The 9,728-nt window shown below is 38.7% G+C and overlaps 1 protein-coding gene across 1 annotated transcript in view; it reads left to right on the top strand.

Moving 5' to 3' along the window:
- Positions 1-9,728, top strand: part of LOC107747624 (dmX-like protein 2) — a 60,488-nt gene that overhangs the window by 42,365 nt on the left and 8,395 nt on the right. The window contains exons 27-35 of the mRNA XM_016562222.1: positions 1,401-1,594; positions 1,815-1,954; positions 2,424-2,509; positions 2,609-2,810; positions 2,968-3,085; positions 5,554-5,619; positions 6,038-6,124; positions 8,645-8,766; positions 8,848-8,986. Coding sequence (XP_016417708.1) covers positions 1,401-1,594; positions 1,815-1,954; positions 2,424-2,509; positions 2,609-2,810; positions 2,968-3,085; positions 5,554-5,619; positions 6,038-6,124; positions 8,645-8,766; positions 8,848-8,986 — 1,154 coding nt within the window. The remainder of the gene's footprint in view (positions 1-1,400; positions 1,595-1,814; positions 1,955-2,423; positions 2,510-2,608; positions 2,811-2,967; positions 3,086-5,553; positions 5,620-6,037; positions 6,125-8,644; positions 8,767-8,847; positions 8,987-9,728) is intronic.

Below are 9,728 nucleotides of genomic sequence, written 5' to 3'. Positions count from 1 at the left end.
CACACACACACACACACACACACACAGAGAGAGAGAGAGAGAGAGATACGCACATACATCTAGACTAGAGTTAAAGGAGAAGTTCACTGCCAGAATGAAAATTCTGTCATCATTTACTCACCCTCCACTTGTTCCAAACCTGTATGAGTTTCTTTCTTCTGTTAAACACAAAAGATATTTTGAAAAATGTTAGTATCCGAACAGTTGATGGGCACCAATGACTTCCACAGTAGGAAAAAAAAAATACTGTGGAAGGCAATGGTGCTCATCAACTGTTCAGATACTAAAGTGTAGGGATGCAGGCTCAGGTGCTCACCAGCTGTCTGAGGTCAACATTCAGAGTTTGTTCTGTTCTCTTTCTGTCTGAACTGATGAGACCTTTATAGTGGAACCAATTTTATTATGCTTGCTTTATTTTAATTTTTTTTTTTTTTTTACTAAAACCAAAATTAGCTGTAAGTGAAAATAGTTTATTCAATATACTAACTTTTCTTTTGCTGACTAACAAGCTATGAATATTGAATGGCTTTCCTGAGGTAAATGTAACATTACATGAAATTGTTTACAAGTTGTTTGATGATTAAGTGATTACATGAGACTATGTGCAGTATAACTTTCAGTTAGTTGTACTATTTACTTCAGCATACCTTATGATGTTAATTCATGTTTATTTCTTGCCGTATATAGTAGTAAAGAGGAAGAGATGATGGGTTTATGTGCGCTGAGTGCTACTGCTTGAACTGAGGCAGCCACAGCGATCTGCCATGTCACACAGGATATGGTGGTTTGGTGTGGTTCTTCTCTTCAGATGTGTCCTCCCTTAAATTGGAGATAAACATTCCACACTTTCAGAATCAAAACATGCTTCAAATGCTATTGAGACAACCTTCAGCTCAAAAGAAAACACATCAACACAGAGATAGAAAGACTCTTTGAACAGCAAACACCTGAAGAGATGAGATACTGGACTTGTCTGTCGGTTTATTGGCATGACTTTCACGTTTTTAAAATATGTTACCTCTCTGGCTGTGTTTGCAATGGAGTAGTAACATAATGCTTACAACATACGACACAGTTTATACTTGCTGCTAGGAGTCAGCAAATAGCGGCCACCTGTCATCTTGAAAATAAAAACTCTTATCATTTAGCATTTTTAATCAGATTTGGTCAAGACAGAGATTGCAGTGAAAAGTTGCAGTGGAGATTCATTTGTGAAACTGGAATCAGGTCGAATTGAGTGCATTGCATTGTGGGATTCAGCACTCTGCGCAGTACACATACTGCATACTACTTTATTTTCCTGAAGTAGTAGATAGAATGACATTCCAAACATACCTCTTTCTTCTTTTTTTGATATATAGGTATGTGTCTCTAACTGCCTGTTTCTCTCTCTTCTCCAGCAGTACCTCCTCCAACCCCTCCTGCTGAGGACGTGGACCGACAGCGACGCAGGTTTAACATGCGCATGCTTGTTCCTGGACGTCCCGTTAAAGAGACTCCAGCCACACCTCCGCCCATCCCTGTAGAGCGGCCCACCTATAAGGAGAAATTCATTCCACCTGAGCTCAGCATGTGGGATTACTTTGTGGCCAAAGTGAGACTGTGTCTACTGCTTATTTACACAGGATAAACTGATTTATAAAAAAAAAAATACATGCACTGTATATACAAAGACATAAGTTACTTTTTTGTTCTAAGTGCATCATAGAGATGTGTTTGGAACATTTGCATCAGTTTATAAATCAGAAAAGCAGTTATCAGAGTGTCTGTCTCATTGCTTTCTGTCTGTGTGAATGTGTGTGTGTTTCCTCCAGCCTTTCCTTCCTCTCTCTGACAGCGGGGCACTGTATGATTCAGATGAGAGCGGTGGTAGTGACAATGAGGATGATGATGATGATGATGCCTTCCTCTCAGACACACAGATGACAGAACACTCCAATCCAAACTCCTACAGGTGAAATATAACACATAACACAATTAAGAAGGATTGTTACAGAGGCTTCAAGAAGTAAAACTAAGATGAGGAACTCTTATTGTGATTCATTCTGTTAACTGAAATATAAATTAAGTGCCATACAATGCAAAAATTAATTGAAATGTTAAAACAACCTTTATGAAAACTTCCATTCTGAAAATGTATGTAAATTGTTTGTGAAGTTATTTTTATGTATATTGCTGTATTTATCGTAATGTTTTTTTATGAACAATTTGCGCAGCAATGCATTCTGCTTGTATTTCTTGAATGAGGTTATTGTTTTTAAACTTGCTGCTGAAACTACTTTTTAAATTATATTAAAATATAATCATTTTGGTGTTTAGTTAAAGACATTGGTCCTGTGTGCACCAGAATACATGTGTTTCTTGTATCATATCAGTGTGTAGAGTAGACTGAAGGATGTTTATGTGTGTTTGTGTCTTTGCAGTTGGTCTCTGATCCGCCTTGTGATGGTCAAACTTTCCCTGCACAATGTTAAGACGTTCCTGCCCCTGACAGGACTGGACTTCACAGGTGCATGAGTAGTAGAAATGTACTCTGACATGCTCCAACTGTCAGAAAGTAAACTAAATAATTCACTTCCATTTCCTGTGCCTCTTTGTGTTGTCTTAGAGTTGCCAGTGACGACTCCCCTGACCAATGCTGCGCTGAAGACACTGGAAAACTGGGAACAGATTCTCCTGGAAAAAATGAACAAATTTGACAGCCCTCCACCAAACTACATCAACACCTACCCCACGGACCTGAGTGCTGGCGGGGGACCGGCTATACTCAGACACAAAGCCATGCTAGAACCAGATAACACACCGTTCAAGTGTGTACTTGCTCCGGATGTCTCAATTAATCCCAAGAATTACAATTAAACCAAAGAATAACTGAATTTTTAAAGAATTATGTACGTGTAAACAACTGTTCATGTGTTTTGTTTTGTTCTGTTCTGTTTTGTTTTGTTTTGTTTTTTTTCTCTTCAGGTCAAAGCACCACCTCTCCTTCCCTGCTCGCCGTCTGTGGCATTTTCTAGTCAAGCAGGAGGTTCTCCAAGAGACTTTGATTCGATACATCTTCACAAAGAAAAGGAAGCAGAGTGAGGTAACTACAGAACGCAGTGGGTGGGACCAGACACTGACAGAATAAATGTGGCGGGAGAGATTTTTAAAGAGGCAGGGCCAGTCACAGAGTGAGGTATACCAAATCACTCGAAATCGCATGCTCCCTGAGTAGGTACTTCTTTTGAATAACAGAAAGTATGGTCTATGTAATATGAATATGAGTAGTATGAATATAAACTGGACATACTGTCATAGTCATGTGACCACCCAACGTCAGTTACTGCCATTCAAAAATCCTCTCTCATGGCGTCATGAGATCCATCAGGTGTGAACTTCAGAATCTCACCGGAAGCTTTCTGACCCTGAATAGACAGCAACGCAACTGAAATATTCCCAAGTCCAGAAACGTAGCAAGGAGATTGGTAAAATAATCCATGTGACATCAGGGGTTCAACCGTAATTTTACGAAGCTATGAGAATACTTTTTGTGTACAAAAAAAATAATAATAAATTACGATTAAAAAAAATACTAATAATAAAAAAATACGTTGTTGGGGGGGCGCGAGTGAAATTAGACAAACTTGGGGGGGCACATGTCTATTGACTGTTTTTGCTCAAGTTCGCTGACGAAGTTTCAATCAAAGCCACAGCAGAACTGTTTCGTGTCTCCGAGCAACACTGCAGTGTTTCGATACTGAATGAATCCACGTTTTTGAATGAATCAAGTGAGTCAATGATTCAGTAACCCATTCATAAAGACAGTAGTCACTTGCCTCGTTTTTGAATGAATCAGCCGTTTGAATGAATGACTAATGACTCGCTCATTAAAACATTTATGTAATTTACCGTCATCTACTGGTGGTTTGGTTTCATATTTAAAAGGATTGCATTTTTCCCAACATGTTTAACTTGTATGTTCAAAAATATTTAAAACATTAATCTTATAAAATTAGCATTTGAAATTTTGTGGTGTAAATGCATTTATGGCACCTTAGCTTCATTAAACAGTCTGTGTAAATACATCTAATGCCACTTCAGATGCAGCTTCTGTTTCCTCTGCAGTGAAGAGATGGAGTTTGTTGATAGAATGCGCTCTCTAATGTGAGCATGTTGCACTGTCCATAAAATTTGTGGTATAAATGTGTTTTTTTTACTTGAAGCATATGTTGTCTTTTTCTTTTATTTTGTTGTCAGAGTGCACCAGAATGCTTCATTGACATGCTAAATTCTCAAAAATTTTCTTCATGGGGGGGGGATGCCCCCAGACCCCCCTACAAGGGTCATATTACGAACTATGTAACCTTTTTGACCTCTTGTGAGTTTGCAGGTATATATTTTACCGATCTCCTTGCTACGTCTCTGGACTTGGGAACATTTCAGTTGTATTGCTGTCTATGCAGGTTCAGACAGCCCTCAGATTCCATTAAAAATATCTTAATTTGTGTTCCGAAGATGAACGAAACTCTTACGGGTTTGAAACGACATAAGGGTGAGTAATTAATGACAGAATTTTAATTTTTGGGTGAACTATCCCTTTAAGTCATCCGGGTACTTTTCGCCCACTGTTTTATGAATACTGTGAATTCGGATGTACTACTTGTTTCATATACTGTTTTTTGCCTACTGTAGGGAAGTATGTGATTTCGGATGCAGTCTAGGTAGTTAAATGGGCGGGACATGGTGTAGAATGAGGTAGGTGGAGTGAGGTAAGTAACAAATGGGGAGTGGCCAGAGTTAGGTAGCAAAAGGGGCGGGAGCAGTGCTAGAGTAAAGACATATGGGACAGGACCAGAGTTTGGTATGGAATGGGAAGAGCCAGAGTGAGGTAATTAAAGAGGTGCGGACAAAGCAACAGTGAGGGAAGACAAGGGGTGGAGCCATTATGATGCATTCAAAAGGGTTGGGGCTAGAAATAAAGTGTAGTCACGTTAGCAAAATTCTGCAGGCAAAAAGGTCCGTTGTCCATTGTCTAAATAGTGTCATGATGTATTAAGTACAGCCATCGAACCAAGCAGCCGTCTGTGGGTCATTATGGCAAATGTGTGTGACCAGCTTTGAACCAGATGAGAGGTAATACAGTGGGCGGGGCCTGAGTGAAGGCATTGAATAGGCGGAGCCCAACTGCAGCAATTAAAAGGGGTGGGTCCAGCATAAAATAATTTAAAAGACCCTAGTTTTTAAGAAGTTTTAAATTGGTATTAAAGAATTGGAGAAACTTCAAGAGAAGCAGCTTGTTTTTTGAATCAAGATTTGTATCAAATAAATACAGAACTGTGGTAAGTAGCCATCTTTATATGTTGAGGGTAAGTAGTGACACAGATGCTGGAGGGAATATGCATGTTATCTCAAGACCATCTCTCTCTGTCAGAGCTCCAAATTAGATTTTTTTTTTTGTCTTTATTATTTAATTTGTTTTTCTCCATCTGTTTGTCACTCGTGCATGTGTTTTGTGCTGTGCCTCGTGTGTGTTTGTTAATGTATGTGTGTGTTGTGGTGTGTATTGTGTAGTCTTTAGATGATCATGTGGACCACTTCATACAAAACTACGTTACTGGAGCTCGAAAAACCAACAAGGTACTGAGTCTCAGAATGGGACTCGTCTCTCTGTGAAACCCTCTTAAAGCTTTGGGCTTCTATCCTCTGTTAACCTGCTGTGACCTCACATACACACACACACACACACGTCTGTTTCTTTCCTCACATCCACTAACTCGTCTGGCTCGGCACTGCTCTTCCTCACTCACCGCCAACGTCACTGAAAGCGGTTAACCAATCAGACTGGATTCTGCTTCTGACACCATGTTTAGAAGATCAAGTAATAACTAATTCATGTTTTGCCCTCTAAGGAGGTGTGTACATGGTCTCAAATGCATGTTAGCAAACTTCCTGCTATTGCTGCTGTGTGTGTGGATGTGATTGGGTGCTTATTTTAAAAACAGCAGCAGAACAGACTAATACGAGTGTGTATTTGTGTATGCGTGTTGTGTTACAGGTGGAGGCTGATATGGGTTACCCGGGAGGCAAAGCCAAAATCATCCATAAAGAATCTGACATCATCATGGCGTTTGCCATTAACAAGGTAAGGCCATTTCTATCTCTAGTTCTATTATAGAGAGAGTGGCTCTGTTAATGGCCTTATGGTTTGAAGTCAGTTTCCATAGTCAATTAGTTCATTGAATAATTGCTAATACAGCAAACCACATGTGGAGGACTTCAAATGCTCCAAGTGCCTGTAACTCAACTACAGTGGAAATATATAATATACCTAATATATTTGAATGCACAGCTCTCTGAAATAATTGATTCTGATTGGTCAGTCGCGACATTCTGAGGTGTGTTATTACCTGATAACAACCGTAATCAGTAGCAATGCCAAATAACAAACCGGTCTGTAAGGGAAACAGTTAAATTTAGCTCAAATGGAATTAATTTTAATTTTTATAGGGAATTTTGACAGTCACTGTTCTATGGCTGATCAACTGAATCGGCCAGCGGTACACTGAACGGGCCATATAACATCAACTCTGCAACGGATATGAATATCCAAAGTATAGTGATAACACACATGGTAACTAGATTGGCAGTTTAAGACATTAACTTGTAAGCACAAAAAAACAAGATACTGCACTTTTCAATACAAACAAGACTTTGTTGGACAATTCTAAGACATAAACTAATCTAACACATAAACACATGCACTCACACATTCACACAAGTTGCAGAAACAGAGAAAGTGAGGGAAGAAGTTGTAAGAGAATGAACGTGAAATCCCCAGTTTTTAGCAATATGTGCAATTGCTTAGACCTGAACAACCATCAATCATTTAATTAGCCCTCACATTGAGTTTTCAATGAGGCTATGAGACTTTATATTAAAATGCACCAGTTTAGAATCTGGAGGCATTGCCTGTGTTAGGAGATTCCCTTTGTTGTCGTGTGGGGTTTCCCAGGTTGTTGATTCGCTGGAGGTCTAGTAGCGTCCGGAGTGACGTCTTGGGGAAGCCAACCGTTGGGCGTTGGCTGAAGGATGGGTGCGGAGTCTTGGGCTGGTTGAAGTTTTGGTGGCAGGCACAGACGAGGTCGGATTCGGAGACATGTCTTTATGGCAAAACTTAACTCAGAACACGGAACTATCAACGGAAAAGAAAAGAAACTAAAGTAAAAAAGAAAGAAAGAAGGGTGTGATGAGACTAGATGGCTTTATCTCCTCATGATAGTAGAGGAGCAGCAGCAGGTAAGCAGGCCAGGAAGCCCGCTGATAGAGCGCTTGAAGAACGCAAAGCTTAAAAGCAAAAGCAGTGGCAAAAAGTCGTGGAAAGTGTGCGCTTTGGATGGGATAAATGCAGAGCACTAATTCCGAGTAGGGTCATACTTGGCCACATGTCATGTCACTTTCACTTTTCACTTAGGGTATTGCTATGTTTCTCCTCCTCATACATACATCAACGTGTTATCTTGTTATCTTGAAAATTCATGGTCTGAATTTTCCCGCTCTTGCGGAGTATAATTTAAACATGATTTCAATAACAAGAATATGATACAGTTTACAAAGAATTAACTGATAGAAAAGTTTTAAGGAAAAATTTTCAAACACACACATCCCAAACTCGAATATGATAGTTATTCAAAGGACATATATGAGTTATTAGAACATAATAGTCAAATGTGTGGGTTACATACATGATATGGAGTTATGCAAGGGACTGATATTCGTTTAGAAGTCATTTTAGCATCATTTAGATGCATTTATATATGTAAAAGACAGTCTCTGTGCCGTTCTGTGAGTGTGAGGATGTGTTCTGTGAGCAACAAAAGATCTAGAAGGATTCTAAGTCCGGTCTCTGTCCTGAGTGAGGGAAAACCAGTCCCGGGAAGTCTTAACTCATGATTTTCCTCATGGTTTTACTTGTGATGGTCATGATGTGTTGTCTCTTCGACCATTAATTTTGGATTACTCGCCCCAAATTTGACAATCTCCTTCCTGAGTTGGAATTATCAATGTGTTCTTTTGTTTTAATGCTGCAAGCTGTTTAAATCTGCTAGTTAGGTTTGCTGGCTCCCCAGGGTATCTGATTGACGGCCGTCCATGTTGTTCGGGGCCTCTTTGTGGAATTTGGCTCTTTGTGTTGTTTCAACACTGTTCTGATCAAATCTTAAATTGTCTGATTCGCTCTGATATCCTACAGCTCATCCGGGTATTTGAGGCCAGCGCTTCTTTCACATCTCATATCACATTAGTTTTAATCAAACGCAACTGCTATCAGCTTCAATTATCGACTGTATTTACTGTAAAATGAAACCGGAGGACTTCAGTGTTAATAGTAGGCCTGTGGTACTAGTTGAAGTGTCCAGAATGATTGTTTTGTACATTGTAATAAATTTAATGAAATGCAAGATTTTAAAACAATACTGCATTTATTGTTTTACATTTGTTTCTGAATGTATTAAAATGCGACTTATACACAGATGTGACTTTTTTCTGTCAACAATGCAATGTTCTTTTAAATTCTACATACTGCAGTAAACTCTTTATTTCAAAATAATAATAATAATAATGTTTTAACATCCTTTTTAATTTGTGTTTGTGTTCATTCTCTAAGGCTAACACTAATGAAATAGTGCTGGCGTCTACTCATGATGTCCAGGAAGTGGACGTGTCCTCACTGCTCGCAGCTCAGCCTTACACCTGGATCGGAGAGGAATTTGACAAGGAGTCTCGCAGGTTTGTCACCTGTCTGTGTGTGTTTGAATCAGTCAGCTGACAGATTTGATTGCTATGAAATTCCTTGTTTTCTCTGTGTAGCTCTGATGATGTGGATTACCGCTCGTCTCACACCAACATCGCCCAGGCTAGTGCCGGTCCCTTTGCCCCCCAACAAATGGCAGCATCATCCTCCATGCCATGGCTGGGCAGCGGACAGACCAGCATGGGTGCCAGTGTGGTAAGTTAGTCAGACTGTTTTCTGTAATGTGAATAAAGTTAGCAAATAAACTTGTAAAATGAAATCACAGGTATAAAAAAATTGGAAAATGTAGTGGGCTTTTTTTTTTTTGACCTCGTGCAAATATTTTAGAAAGTGATGCCACTTACACGTTTACATAAAAAAAATGCAAACACTTCAATGCTTTGAGAATGATAAACTGCAGCATTTAATTAAATTTGACAAGTTGTTTTAGTCAACTGAAACCTATGAAAGTCCAGATTATTTTTTTTATCTAAGATAAAAACTTAAATATATATTTTAATGGAAATAACTTTTTATTATATAAAATCATGTTGTATTATAATATTAGATGTTAACCTGTTTTTTGTTGTTTTTTTACTATGAAATATCCCTGTAAGCTGGTAAACAAACTAAATTTATTTTACTACAAAATGACAAAATATATAAAAGGCGGTCCCACTTTATATTAAGTGGCCTTAACTACTATGTACTTACATCAAAAAATAAGTACAATGTACTAATTGTGTTCATATTGTATTGCAAAACACTTTTGCTGCTATTGAGGTGGGATACGGGTAAGGTTAGGGACAGGTTTATTGGTATGGGTAGGTTTAAGGGTGGGTTAAGGTGTAAGGGATGGGTCAACAGTGTAATTATAAATGTAATTACAGATATAATTACATGCAGATATTTTTCAAATATAAGTACAATGTAAAAACATGTATGTACACAATAAGTG

The sequence above is a fragment of the Sinocyclocheilus rhinocerous genome, unplaced genomic scaffold (assembly GCF_001515625.1).
Source record: "Sinocyclocheilus rhinocerous isolate Xijiao unplaced genomic scaffold, SAMN03320098_v1.1 scaffold1430, whole genome shotgun sequence".
Classification (NCBI taxonomy): domain Eukaryota; kingdom Metazoa; phylum Chordata; class Actinopteri; order Cypriniformes; family Cyprinidae; genus Sinocyclocheilus; species Sinocyclocheilus rhinocerous.
Note: the sequence above shows the minus strand (reverse complement) of the source record. Positions and strands in the feature narration are given on the sequence as shown.